Source organism: Felis catus, chromosome E3 (assembly GCF_018350175.1).
Source record: "Felis catus isolate Fca126 chromosome E3, F.catus_Fca126_mat1.0, whole genome shotgun sequence".
Classification (NCBI taxonomy): Eukaryota; Metazoa; Chordata; class Mammalia; order Carnivora; family Felidae; genus Felis; species Felis catus.
In genome coordinates this window covers 38,525,866-38,541,015 of record NC_058383.1, presented here as the reverse complement: position 1 = coordinate 38,541,015, position 15,150 = coordinate 38,525,866, and the positions used below count along the sequence as shown (strand labels likewise).

The 15,150-nt window shown below is 44.0% G+C and overlaps 1 protein-coding gene across 1 annotated transcript; it reads left to right on the top strand.

The window, feature by feature from the left end:
• Window positions 1-4,225: 4,225 nt before the first annotated feature.
• On the top strand, window positions 4,226-11,671 carry LOC101097200 (olfactory receptor 1F1-like). The gene has a single exon (XM_023246286.2). The coding sequence runs from the start codon at window positions 9,671-9,673 to the stop codon at window positions 10,622-10,624; it is 954 nt and encodes a 317-aa protein (XP_023102054.2). The 5' UTR covers window positions 4,226-9,670; the 3' UTR covers window positions 10,625-11,671.
• The last annotated feature ends 3,479 nt before the right edge of the window (window positions 11,672-15,150 follow it).

Below are 15,150 nucleotides of genomic sequence, written 5' to 3'. Positions count from 1 at the left end.
CTTTGGCTCAAGGTACATTTCTTAGCGTCACATAGAATCCAAAGAACACTTCATAATTTTTAGTGCTCTCACTAGTCTGTTTAGTCTGCTCTAACAAAAATACCATACACTGGGGTAGCTTAAACGACAAACTTTTATTTCTCAAAGATCGAGGTGTCAGCAGATTTCGTGTCTGATGAAAGCCGGCTTCCTGGTTTTTCTTTCTGTGTCCTCATGTGGTGGAAGGGGTGAGGGAGCTTTCTGGGGTCTGTTTTATGAAGGCACTCATCCCCTCATGAAGGCTCTGCAGCTCATGACCTAGTCAGCTCCCAAAGGTCCCACCTCCAAATACTACACATTGGGGGGTTAGGTTTCAACATATTAATTTGGCGGGGGGGGGGGGGAATCTGTGTCAGTGTCTCATCATCCAATTTGATTGCCTTGCCTTATGGGAGTATATTTAGCATAAGATGTTCCTTTGATTTTGGAGAAACAGATTAACATTTGCTATGTCATCTGTTCAGGGCGCCTAGTCCTTCTATCCGAGGGCCAAACCTTCCCTGAACCTTCAAGACCCAAGTCGCTATTTCCCCTAGGAAGCCTTTGATGATTCCTCTAGGCTCAGATTCTCATTCTCTCTCCTGAGTTCCCACAGGAAACTCCTCTTTGACTTATTATGTACGTGATTCTGTGTCGTCTGTTTATTGCTGCTTCCTCTCCTTCCTCTTTGCCCTTAGGGCCCTCTAAAAATTGTGGATGTTCAGGGATCACGTACAGAAACTATTCACCTTGGACACCATAAAAATCTTGGCTCCTGACACATATTACACAAGCAAACCTTTAACACTGAATAGGTCAACAAAAGGCATGTGCCTTCTGAGAACCCAACCTGAGACATCTTTTAATAATCGTAGCAGAATGACAACAAAGGAAAAGAACACATCTACCATGTTGTGTAACAAAAGGTTAAGCACTAGGGTCTAGTCCATTTGCCACATTAGTAACCATTTATTGAAACATTTAGTACTTTTTAATTTGAAGATATAATTTTACAAAATACACTGTTGCTATTGAGTCATTTTGCTTGATTTTTCTGTGCATGTGGCCTTGTTTAGCATTTGTTTCTTTTTAAAACTCACTACTCCATTAGCTCCTTAAAACGCTGGTTTTCGACTGTGTCTTTTTGCCCCCTTTGCTTTGCCACCTCCTCCTTTTCTACCATCTCATAAGCATTTGTTTTCCTCTTGGGTTTTATACTTGGATTTCTTTTCACTCTATACTCTGTCCCTGGGAAATTACATCTACTGTGTGTCTAACCACCTCTATGTTCTGGTGACTTCCGAACCCATATCGGTCTGACCTCCCCTTGACCTGTGTATCCAGTGTCCAACCTGGATGTCTTCACATCCCACATTTCCTAAGTGGAACCCATCAAGTTTCCACTGCCACCATGGGGCACCTGTGGTTTTCACACCATGATCCATCCCACCAAGCACAGACAGATTTCTCTCCTGCCTGCACTGCCTATCTCACTGAATGGTTCCCAATTAATGTTGCAACCCTCCTATGCTTCCCATAATCCCACAGGTCCAATCAGTCACTAAGTCCTCTGCATTCTACCTCCCTATCATTCCTCAATGTGATTCCCTACCATAGTGTCCCACAGTCGGCAAAAGAGATATTCAGGTCCTAACTCCCAGTACCTATGAATATGACCTTATTTGGAAGTAGGGTATTGACAGATGTAATCAAGTTAAGATTTGGTCGGACAGAATTGGCGTAGGCCATGCGGCAATGACTTGGTGTCTTCCTAAGAAGAGAGAAATTTGGACATAGCCACCCACAGAGAGAACACATGTGAAGACACTTAGACACAAAGACCCTCGGGGATGGGAAAAGTCTTCACCCTTTGCCATGTGAAGACTGGCAATCATTGGAGTGGTACATCTACAAGCATCACTAAGGATTGTTGACACCAGGCAATCCTAAGTGATGGGACACTAAGGGTTGATGGCAGCCACTGAAGCTTGAAAAGGTGCATGGAATATGTTCTCTCTCAGAGTCTCCAGAATGAACCAGCCCTGCCAACACTTTAATTTTGGACATCTAGCCTCCAGAACTGTGAGAGAATAAATTTCTGTACTAATTTATGGTACTCTGCTATGGCAGGCCTAGAAAACCAATACACCACAATCGAACTGCGTGCCTTATCCTTCCTATAGGACCTGTACAACCTTCTACTGCAGGTGTCTGCATTCTTCTGGGATCTTTCACCATGAATATATATGGTCCTTGAATTAAGAAATGGTTCATTATTCACATTTATACACAGTGTTAGGTCCTGGGTCTGGTACATATAAAGTGCATGTTTCATGAATAATGAGTAGCAAAAGTCAGTACCCTCAGGGAATTACTTTGTGTTTTTCTTCCTATTCTCCCTGCCCTAATTAGGCTGTAGTCTGTGAGTGCAGGGACCAGGTTTTTCAAAGGTATCTGCAATGTAGGAGTTGCTCAGTAATTATTTACCCAAATAAATGATTACATGAATGAATTACTATGGGGAGGTTACTGTAGAGGATGATGAACAAGTTTTCTAAAGGAGTTGATGGGCTTGGCTCAGCTCTCTGCCACATCACATCAGACCTTAATGAAGCCTGATATGCATGTTTTAATGTATTTCGATGGTTAATGGTTTAAAGGTGTTAATGGTTAATTGTTTACATTTAAAGTGGTTGAAAAAATATTGAAAAAGTTAAAAGTAGGTATATTAATTTTTTAAATATTTATTTTGAGAGAGAGAGAGAGAGTGTGTGCACACATGCACACAAGTGGGGAAGGGGCGGGGAGAGAGAGAGGGAGACATAGGATGTGAAGTGGGCTCCATGCTGGGACACCTGGGTGGCTCAGTCAGTTAAGAGTGTGACTTTGGCACAGGTCATGATCTCACAGTTTGTGAGTTCGAGCCCCACTTCAGGCTCTGAGCTCTGCTGACAGCTCAGAGCACAGCTCAGAGCCTGGAGACTTCTTTGGATTCTGTCTCCCTCTCTCTCTTCCCTTTCCCCGCTAGCTCTCTCTCTCTCTCAAAAATAAATAGACATTAAAAAAATTTTTTTTACTACTAACTGAGCCAGCCAGGTGCCCCTAAACTCACATTATTTTAACCACAATATTTTATTACACCCAAACCAGTATCTTTTACAATTTTACTTTTCTAAGGACAGAGTCCCTCCTTGACCAAACTCTAGTCAGACTTCTCCCTCTCCTCGACTGTGCTCAACTTTGACCTAGAAGACTTGAACAAACACTAACACAGCATCTAACATCTCGAGGGCACATTCCTAGTATCACCCTAGGTACCCTTACTGCCTGCCTCGGAAAAATCAAGGCTGCCATAAGAATGAACTAGTTCAAGAAACACCTGAAGATAGCTGCTTGGATTTCACAAGGACCAACCCCGTTACCCAGCTTTTTGTAATTTTTCATTTCCTTGACTGCTCAAGCTCCCGCCATTCCCTCTCCCTACTTCCCCATTCTCCCTTTAAAATGTCCAATCACCTCTGTAGAGAATGAAATGGAGCTCAGCTCCTTCTCCTACCGTCAGTATTTACTGAATAAAATCGTTTTTCACAGCTTTAATGCCTGGCTGTGTTCATCTTTGACACTAAGTAGAGGTAAACTCACCAGTAAAGCTTTCAAAACCTTTGCCTATCTCTGTTTCAACTGAGAGAAATGCCCTATTTGATAATTTCTCTTGACTAAGTGAAGGTCTTAAATTAGATTAACTGCCAGCTTACTGATCGTATCTTTAAAATTCTGATACTTTGCTAAACGATTAACTTTGCTTGGAAAAAAAAAAAAACACTGCATTGGTGAATTATTTACTTTGATTACTAAACTTTTTGGGTCCCTTTACATTTTGCACTTCCGCCTCCCAATCCGGGGTGTCTGGAGACTCAGGCGCGCCAAAAGCACCTCCCTAGGCCCTGCGCAGGCGCAGCGCGGGAGAGGCGGACCAGGCGGTATCACTTCCCGGAAGCGCTGTACACGCTCTCAAATGGATGCGATCAGAGGATGCGTCGCTCCCGCCCCCCGGGCTCTTGCCCAATTAGACAGGAGGGGCGGAGCCTCCGCTCTGCGCAGCCTCCGCTCTGTGCAGTCTCCGAGGGGAGGTGCGGCGTAGTCTTTCTCCGAAGTGCAGCGGGCTGGCAAGTCCAGCGTGGAGTGGGGGCTGTGCGCTGCCGTAAGTGGCTCTGACTCTTTTACCCGGAAATGGCGTGAAGAGGCACTCTGGGGTTGGTGCCTACCAAACCTGGGCAACTGGCGGGTTCCATGAGCCTTCCTCAGCCCACCTGCGCCAGTCCTTTAGGGCTGTGCGGGATCGTCTGCCCTTCCCAGTTGGGATGGGCTACAGGTGTTCACGACTCCTATCTCCTACTTCCACAGGCTGGGACTGTGGGAGGTCAAGGTCTGACTTCGATTTTGAATATCCTTTCAAAAGGCAAGGTTGGCTGAGGAGCCAGCGGCGCACGAACGGGTGCAGGTGGCTCGGGTCCTTCTCAGAGTAAGGGCAGCTCTTTCTTCGAGGACCAGGCATAGCCTGGGTGATGGCTAGAAATGCATAATCTCAGGCTGCATCCCATACTTCCTGAATCAGAATCTTCACGTTAACGACATGCCTAGGTGATTTTTGTGCACGTTACTGTTTGAGAATTGCTGCTTTAAGCTTCGCATGATTTCTGGTGTAGAAGGCAATGTTGATGAATGCGTTTGGTTCTGGAGACGGTAGCCTATACTGCAGACCTAAAGGAGAGGTTAAGGTGTGAGTCTTGTGCGTCAGACTTAGGATCTTTATGCATTCCAGGTATCACTTGTCACTTAAGGTGGTATAATGAAAGTGATATGATACAAGTAGATAACCTATGTGAGCATAGGTATCAGGGAGTGTACAGAAGCAATCAGGAAAGGGAAACTAATATACACAATGAGGCATTAGTCAACCTGAGGTTTAAAGACTGATAGGATGTGTATTAGGAATGAATCTATTCCATCTGCTTAGCGTCCCACAAACATAGTTTCTAGGCAAGGAATTCACTTTATAATAAAAGGAATGTGGTCACCAGTTGCCAAGATGGCCCCCAGTGACCCTGGTCTTGTGTAGTCCCTTCCCACATTGACTTAGGCTGACTTTGTATCTTTTTTTTTTTTTTTTAACGTTTATGTATTTTTTAGTGGGAACGGGGAAAGGGCAGAGAAGGAGGGAGACAGAGAATCCGAAGCGGGCGGTTCCGCGCTGACGGCAGTGAGCCCAAAGTGGGGCTCAAACTCAGGAACCGTGAGATCGTGACCTGAGGCAAAGAAGGATGCTCAACCGACTGAGCCGCCCAGGTGCCCCTGACTTTGTGTCTTAACCCATTTTGGCTGCTATTACAAAATACCCTAGACTGGGTAGTTTATAAACAACAGATTTTTTTTCACAGTTCTGGAGGCTGGGAAATCCAGGATCCAGGTGCTTGTGCATTGGTGTGGTGAGAGCCCACTTCCTGTTTATAGATGGCTTTTCTTTTCAGTGTAACCTCACACAGTGGAAGGGACAAGGGAGCTTTCTCGGACCTACTTTTATAAGGGCACTAATACTCTTAGTGAGGGTTCTGCCCTCATGACTGGATCACCTCCCAAAAGCCCTGCCTCCTAAGGACCCTACCATCACCTTGGGGCTAGGATTTCAGTATATGAACTTGCTGGGGACATAACCATTCTCTCCTTAGCACCGTGCAAACAGCAGAATGTTGTGGAAATGATGACGTGTGACGGTAGGAGCTCCATCATAAAAGATAATGTGATTTCCATGTTGCTCTCTTGAATCTCTTGTTCTGTGGGAAACCGATTAACTCTGTTGCAAGGACATATGAAGTTGTCTCCATGGAGAAGTTCATGTGAGGGACTGAGTTTCCTGCCAAAAGTAGCATGAGGGCACCGCCTTGGAAGACCATCCTGCAGCCACAGTCAAGCATTCAGATGACTGAGTCCCTAAGGACAACTTAACTGCAGTCTCATGACAAGTCCTGGTCGAGAACAACCATTCATCTAAACCATTAACAGGTTCCTGACCTATAGGAATTGTGTAAGGTAAATGTTTTGTTTTTCAGTATACAGTGTAAGTTGCATACCGGTGGACAATATCTGCTGGACTTTCTGCCAACCAGGAATTTATGGGGCAAGGAAACAAGAGGTAGGAGGAGTAGACTCGCACCACTGGTTGTAATACCGGATGATCTCCTTGCACAATTTTGCTTCTTATCCCAGCAACACTGGGCTCTGAAGAGACTTCTTGCCGGCCAATTTGGACTCATTTTGCTGCTGGATAAACTCACCAAAAAAGAGATTCTAATATTGTTACGAATTTGACGATGACTAGAAAATAGTTTTGCTGCTACACGATGCTAGCAGAGAGGAATATGGATGGCAAGATCTCCTGGAGAGGATTCTGGAATTGCCGTGACCTGTGATGGCAGCTAATGAAAGACTAAGATAATCTTATGTGGGCAAGGTCGTAAAGAGGTCAACTCTCTCTGACATGAAAGTTTGAGTGACTATATCAGATTTTATTTTATATTTATTTATTTTTATTTTTTAATATTATTTATTATTATAATTTTTTACTATATCAGATTTTAGAAACTTGAACAGCCAAGATGCTGGCTAAAGACAAAGGGAACGTGAATTAAATTGTGGATAAGGAAAATTACTAATATCAACTAAGGATTCATGGCTACCTGTGGAAATGAACACTACAACTTCCAGTCATATTTTCTTCCTTCCCATGTTGTGTTTTCGTCTATGTATTTTTGCCAGCTAGCTTTCTTCTTCTTTTCTCTGCCTTCGTTCCTCTCTTTTACGTACACGTAGCATATGTAATTACTGGTTAGCTTTCAAGTTTGATTCAGAAGTAATAGAATGTCACTCTGGGAACATGATTGGAGTAGCAGAGATCCCGTTATGGGCCTGGATACAGTAACTGATGGGCTTGAGTTGTTTCCATACTGTGAGCAGTATAGTTGCATTATGTTTAGGCCAGATAGTTTCTCTTCTATTGAAGCATAAATTGGTAAGAGGGATATGTGTTAATGTTGTGTGCAACTGGAGGGGTGGATTCTAGAGGGCATTTATCATGCTTTTTGGCTTCCCAACTTCTGTGACGTTTCTCAAGCTTAGGTAATTTCTCACTTCATAATTCTGGTTGAGAAAAAGCCAGCTTCTTCCTACGTAACAGGACACCCTGAATAATTTATTTCCCAGCTGCTCTTGCAGCTAAGATGTGGCCATATGACTACCCATCAGGTAACCTGACTCTGCCTCTGACAGGAAGAAGGGGAGACCAGGAGGACCTTTTCCAGCAGTGGCAGTCGTTGCCGGAAGTGGATTCCCAAGTGCTGCTGGTGGCATCCCATGTCCAGTGATAGTTGTGTCAGAGCTGTGAACTGTAACATTTCGGCTTGGCGTCAGCAGAAACACCTGTGCTAATCAAACCAGTTCTGTGGTGTGATTTGGGCCATTATAGTTGGTGTGTGACCTTCTGGCCTGGTTCTCCACCTGCTCAGTGTTTTTGAAGGGTATCCATTCAAGAAATCCTTTTCTGATTACCTCAGTAAGACTTGATTTTTGTCATTCGCAACTAAGAACTGTGAGTGAGGCTACGATGTAGCCAATCATCAGAAAAGGTCTTGAACTCTGAGCTGGATAGCCATCTCTCCAGCTCATCTCTACTTTTCTGTGTGTTTGCATTCTTTGCCCTTCTCTATAGACTTTGCTTCTGCATCTGTGAGGCAGTCAGGAAAGAGTTGCAAGCTTCTAGATTTACATATTTAGGCCAAGTCCTCCCTCCCCTAGCTACTTCTGAAAGAAAGAAAGAGAGGGGGGGGGGGAGGAAAGAAGAAGGAAAGGGGGCAGAGAGAAAAAGTAAAGGAAGGGAAGAAAGGAGGAAGGGATGGAGGGAGGGACAGAGGGAAGGAAGGAGAGAAAAGAGAAAAGGAAAAAGAAGGAAAAACTGAGAATTACCCACAGGTCCTCAGCCTCAGTTCCAGGTTCCCTAATCCAGTCACGAATCATCACTGGACAGGAGGTGTTGGAGTGTAAATTGGGCTGCTGGATTCCACACCCCTGTGATGCTCGGATTAGGGGACCATTTTCAGAAAAGGGTGATCCGTTGTGAGCTGGGAAGACATTGTGAAAAAATCTACTCCAGGAGCCTGGGGTTTCTCAGTCATGGTGTGCTATTGCATCTCTGATAGATCTGTTACCCACCCCACCCCCCAATTACAAACAGGTTATCCTTTACACCAAATGCTTTAAAGGATTTAGTACAACTCCGTAATGCCACCCTGAACCCCTTCCCAGCATCCCTATCTGTAAGTGACGAGATATGAAAGAAAAAAAGGGGTTCACTCAGGTAACACTGCCATAACCCTAGTTTCTGACCTAAGAAAATAAGAAAAATCTTTTAGCAATAAGATTTTCACATCCACAGACATAAGCCCGGATAAGCAAGGTGATGCAATTTGAGGTCTCAGGGAATTTTCTCTGAGACTTATCTCTGCCCAGATTGTTTTGTCTCCAAGTTCCGACCCAGGGGTTAAATCCTTATACTTTGTCATCACTGTTGGGTCCACAGGGACCAGGAAATAGGTGGGACAATTAATTTCTGCTTGTCTCTAACGAGGCTCTCAGGGAATCTGGTCCCAATGGCCATGGAAGCCACTGTAAATACCTGTTTCTAGATCCTCCCCAACATCCTTCTCTACACAGAGGTCTCAGACCGCGAACCTCCACTTCTCACTTGCTCGGGATCTACCAATATTTCCACTACTTTCCAATCCTTATATTAAAGAGGAGCATTGGTTGGTTCCTCAAAGGTAAAGAACCCTTGATAACAACAGTACAAACTTCTTCCAGGTAGGATTATAACAGATTATATATACATATACATATATATGTGTGTATGTGTGTGTGTATTTTTTCCACTAATGCGAAGAGCTTTCTTTATCAAACCTTCCAGATCCAGTGGGGTGCCTGGGTGACTTAGTAGGTTAAGCATCTGATTCTTGGTTTCGGCTCAGGTCATGATCTCACGTTTTGTGAGTTCTAGCCCTGCATCGGGCCCTGCACTGACGATGCAGAGCCTACTTGGGATTCTCTCACTCCCTCTCTCTCTCTCTGCTCCTCTCCCACTTGCTCTCTCTGTCTCTCTTGAAATAAATAAACTTAAAAAAAAAAAACAAAAACAGATCCAAGGAGTAATAGAAAGAGTCCTGAATCCATCAGCTGGAGCTTGAGATAAACCCAGTAATAATCAACTGTTTCACTTATCTTTGTGAGCTGCTAAGAAGTGGCAGAAAGCCTGGCAATGTTAGAAGAAACATTACATAATGGCAGAGAAGGGCTGTGTTTGTGCCTGTTTGTTGTTTTTATATTTGATACAATTTTAAAGATTAGTGCAATGGGACTAGCATCATCTAGTACTGGGAGTTGGAAGCTCAGGGTGTAGAGACCAGGGGTGGATCCCGACTGAGCAATTCTAATGCAGGTTTCGTTAACGTGACCATGTGGCTGGATGGAGCTTAGATTGATGTGTCCAAACCCAGAACTTCTAGGTTTCTGAGCTCTGCCTCTCTTCTCTGCATCTGAGTCCAGCCCCATGAGAGGAGCGAACCAGTCGAGTGTCTCCGAGTTCCTCCTCCTCGGGCTCTCCAGGCAGCCCCAGCAGCAGCAGGCCCTCTTTGCGCTCTTCCTGAGCATGTACCTGGCCACGGTCCTGGGAAACCTGCTCATCCTCCTGGCCATCTGCGTGGACCCCCGCCTGCACATCCCCATGTACTTCCTCCTCAGCCACTTGTCCTTTGTGGACATCTGCTTCTCCACCACCACTGTCCCCAAGATGCTGGCCAACCACATCCTTGGGACTCAGACCATCTCTTTCTCTGGGTGTCTCACACAGATGTATTTTGTGTTCATGTTCATGGACATGGACAATTTCCTCCTGGCTGTGATGGCCTATGACCGCTTTGTTGCCATAGGCCACCCCTTACACTACTCGACAAAGATGACCCACCAGCTCTGTGCCCTGCTGGTTGCTGGGTCATGGGTCATTGCCAACCTGGATGTCCTACTGCATACCCTGCTGATGGCTCGACTCTCGTTCTGTGCAGACAATGCCATCCCCCACTTCTTCTGTGATGTGACTCCCCTCCTGAAACTGTCCTGCTCTGACACCCATCTCAATGAGATGATGGTTCTTATCGAAGCAGGGTTGATCATGATCGCTCCACTTATTTGCATCCTGGCTTCATATGTCCATATTACCTGCGCTGTCCTGAGAGTCCCGTCCACGAAGGGAAGATGGAAAGCCTTCTCCACCTGTGGCTCGCACCTGGCCGTGGTTTCCCTCTTCTATGGCACCATCATTGCTGTGTATTTCAACCCTTTAGCCTCACACTCAGCTGAGGCAGATATAGCATCTGCTGTGATGTTCACGGTGGTGACCCCCATGTTGAACCCCTTCATCTACAGCCTGAGGAACAAGGACATAAAAGGGGCTCTTGGAAAAGTGGTTGCTCTGAATATTTTTCTACCTGGTAATCAAATGGGCTAAGAAAATCAGGCAGGGAACTAGTTTCTAAGAAGACCATATTTGCCTTTTCTATTGTGCAAAGCTCAGCATTTGTTGTGTGTGAGAGAATCATCAAGTGTCTGTCTTGGGAGACCAGATTTGATACAGCCTCTTCAGCTAAGGATGGAGAGCAAGATCCTTTTACCAAATAACTTACTGCACCTGTTAGTGCCCTGCAGCTAAAACCCACTAGCAGCACATGTCTTGTTGAATGAGTGGTTTATCAGGCTCAGTGGGGAGAATACATACCATCGGGAGTTGTGAGGCATCTTAGCAGGAAGGTGTTAGACAGGATTTATAAAAGGCTTGTTGTCTGAGGTGAATTTAGTGAGGATTTAAGGAAATGGGTCTGTGCTCTGGATTTCACACTGTCACATAGTAGGGATGATTTTGATGGAGTATCTTAAAATATTTTATCTAGGAGGGAAGACTAGACTAAGGCAAGACTGTGATTGGCAGAGAAGTAGCATTAATTCGTATCAGCCAACATAGGGGGAGTTTGGTCATTTTTGTGGCTTGGACAGTGTTCGGACATGATTACAGAGTGGTCTCTCTTTGTCTTGCTCCATGATGGTCACAGAGCAGCCCTGTGTGGTACTGTGGTTGTGTTCATCCTGAGAACATGGCGTCTATCTGTGAGTGCCAGGCCATCTCCTGGGTGTCAGGACTGGTTTGTCTTTCTCACAACAGAGACGCAGAGATAAGAGTACATCTTATGGGAAGCTCAGACCGGTGGGGGTAGGAAAGGGAAGGGTTCATTTAGGGCTCCAAGAAGCCCTAATTCTGCCACGAATTCAAGCTAATTATTTGTTATGTTCTTATCTGAGCTTTCTGGGTCACACAGCATTACAGCAGGAATAAGTGGGAGATACACAATAATATCTTCGAAAATCTCCACTGTGTCAGTGAACTGCATCTTTTTTCCACACTGTCTTCAGTTTATGTCAGTGCGCTGAGATATTTTACATAGTTACTAATTTGTATCCTGATTTCCCACTATAATTTTATAATAAAGCTTTTCAAAATTGCTGTATAGTCTCCACAATTTTATTTTGCTATACTGATATATTTCCATCAAGTTGTTCTAGCAAAATATGCTGAGTAGTAATTCTGTTTCTAAAATAAAACATAAGGAAAGTTTACTATAAAATTATAACTCAATTTATTTTGAAAGCGATTGCAGAACATAACCTGACCAATATTGAAACTGGTCAAAACATCACTGAAAAGGATGCTCTGGATTTTGAGGAACGAAGAGGAAAGTAGGGTAGTTTCCTTTCATTTCAGAGAGAGAGGCAAAATGACATCTTGCATAAACACTGACAGAACTCAGAATCGGGGTATTTCTGAGTTTATCATGTAATTTTTATATTTACATATTTGCGTCTCCATATGTTTGCCAAATGGAATAGATGGTAACATTTTCAATTTTTAGTCTACCTATCCAGGAATTCTTCATAAGAAGATGGAAAGTACCTGTTCCTTGAAATTTTGAAGGAATCCCCCAGCTTTTGTTTCATGTATTTTGGTGGCCTGTAGTTAGATGCATATATGTTTATAATTTTTATTTATTCCTGTCTCATCCTTTTATCCTTTTTGTCCTTGCCTAGAAATAAAATTTATGGGCATAGAGTTGTTCATATGGTTGACTTTAAACATAAAACTGTCAGTTATCTTACCAGCAAAAATGGGTTTATCTGGAACTAGTAGAGAATTGCAATTAGTGACGAGCATGCAATGACGAAACCACAGGCATTCCCAGAAGACAAAGAGGACTGCTCTTGTATAGAGCAAGATGGGGAGTTGGGAGGGGCCGTCATAAGCAAAAAGTCCATTGGAGTAAATGGCGTTCTGAAGTGTCGTGCTTCCTTATTGGCTGAGTTGTGATTGTCACTGGCTTGGTTCTTTCTCTTTTTTTTTTTTTTAATTTTTTTTTTAACATTTATTTATTTTTGAGACAGAGAGAGAGAGAGAGCATGAATAGGGGAGGGTCAGAGAAAGAGGGAGACACAGAATCCGAAACAGGCTCCAGGCTCCGAGCTGCCAGCCCAGAGCCGACGCGGGGCTCGAACCCACGGACCGTGAGATCATGACCTGAGCGAAGTCAGATGCCCAACCGACTGAGCCACCCAGGTGCCCCAAGGCTTGGTTCTTTCTAGGCAAGGACAAAACCTTTCTTTCTCCTGCTGCGGTAGGCGGTAGTATCTACTCATAAGGCCTGTCTTCCTGTTGCGGTCTACGGTTGATGGCCAACGGCAGCTTGTGAGAGCTTGTCATTCTCACACAGTGGGGAGGTTAAGCCTCCCTACTCCGTTCAAAGTGAAGTTTCCTTTTATTAGTTTTCACAATGATATTCCTTTAGTGCCCTTTTCATGTCCAAAGGATCCACAGCGATGACCTTTTTCTCATTTCTCACAGTAGTATTTGTGCCTTCTCTCTTCTTTTGCTGGTTAGCTTGGCTAAGGGTTTATCAAATGCATGGATCTTTTCCAAGAACCAGCTTTTGATTTCGTTTGTTAGTTTTCTCTATTGGCTTCCTGTTTTTAATTTCGTTGATTTCTGTTCTAATTTTTATTTGGGTTTTCTTCTGTTCACTTTGGATTTAATTTTCTGTTGTTTTGTAGATGTCAGGGTAGAAACTTAGATGATTGATTTTAGGTCTTTCTTTCCTAATATATGCATCCAGGGCTATAAATCTTCTAAGCATGGCTTTCACTACATCCCACAAGTTTTGGTAAGTTGTATGTCTGTTTTCATTTAGTTCAAAAATATTTTTACATTTCTTGAGATTTAAATAACCATTTGTTATTTACAAGGGTGTTGTTAAATTTCCACATATATTTTGGTATTTTCCAGTTATCTTTTCTGTTATTAATTTCTAGTTAAGTTTCACTGTGATCGGAGAGCATACTCTGTATGATTTCTATTTTTTTTTTCAACGTTTATTTATTTTGGGGACAGAGAGAGACAGAGCATGAATGGGGGAGGGGCAGAGAGAGAGGGAGACACAGAATCGGAAACAGGCTCCAGGCTCTGAGCCATCAGCCCAGAGCCTGACGCGGGGCTCGAACTCACGGACCGCGAGATCGTGACCTGGCTGAAGTCGGATGCTCAACCGACTGCGCCACCCAGGCGCCCCTGATTTCTATTTTTTAAAATTTGCTAAGGTGTGTCTCATGGCCCATATGCAGTCTGTCTTGGTGATGTTTCTCGTGCACTTGAGAAGAATGTGTGTTCTGCTGCTCTTGGATGAAATATTTTATAAATGTTCAGGGAAGTGTTGGAATTGAAGGTGAAACCGGTGTGGGCTTGAGAGAATGGAAAGAGAGGACGAGACCCACCCTACCAACAAAAATAAATGAAAAGCACTGGGGGCAGGGCAGCTGGGTGGCTCAGTCGGTTAAGCGTCCAACTTCGGTTCAGGTCATGAGCTCACGGTTCTGGAGTTTGAGCCCTGCGTCAGGCTCTGTGCTGACAGCTTAGACCCTGGAGCCTGCTCCAAGTTCTGTGTCTCCCTTTCTGCCACTCTCCCATTCAGGGTCTGTCTCTCTCAAAAATAAACAAACATTAAAAAAAATTTTTTTTTTTTGATGAAAAGCATTCGTTTTTTTATTCGCTATCTAATATTCTACATATTTATTCATTTAGGCTGTTTTTAATTTTCAGTATTACAATGTTGTATTTTTGCTTGTATTGAGAACGTAATTGATGGGACTAATAGTAATATATTTTTTTAAGATTGTCCCAATAGATGGATACCATTATTCCTCTTTTGCCAAGCCAAACATTTACGTGCTCACATACACACAGCCTGCTCATTTAATACACCTGACACCTTGTTCTTTCAATTTACCATTCTTAGATTACTGGTAAGCCTGAACATTCTTTCAGACTTCTTGTAGCCATTCAAGTTTACCTAACAGTTATCTGTTCATGTCTTACTGGAATGTTCCCTTGCTGCCCACTTCCTCCCCCTATCTCATCCTTCTGGTCTCAGTTTAAAGGCCACTTCCCCAGGGTCCTCCCTGGAAAATCCACTTATAACACCCTTCTAGAATTCTTCCCTTCCTAGCACTTGTCATTCTGGAGCTGTATATGTTTTTTTAGTTTTATTGAATTTCTGACCCCCTCTCCCCATCCTCCATCCCAAGAAACTCCATGGGTGCGTTGCTTCCCTTTACAACCCCTGGTCCTTGTGTTGTGTCTTTAGGGGATGCATGCCTTCAATTTTTTTTTTTTTAAATTTTTTTTCAATGTTTTTATTTATTTTTGGGACAGAGAGAGACAGAGCATGAACAGGGGAGGGGCAGAGAGAGAGGGAGACACAGAATCGGAAACAGGCTCCAGGCTCCGAGCCATCAGCCCAGAGCCTGACGCGGGGCTCGAACTCACTGACCGCGAGATCGTGACCTGGCTGAAGTCGGACGCTTAACCGACTGCGCCACCCAGGCGCCCCGCATGCCTTCAATTTGAAGTTGCTATTCTAACTGGATATCTGGGCCTTCAGA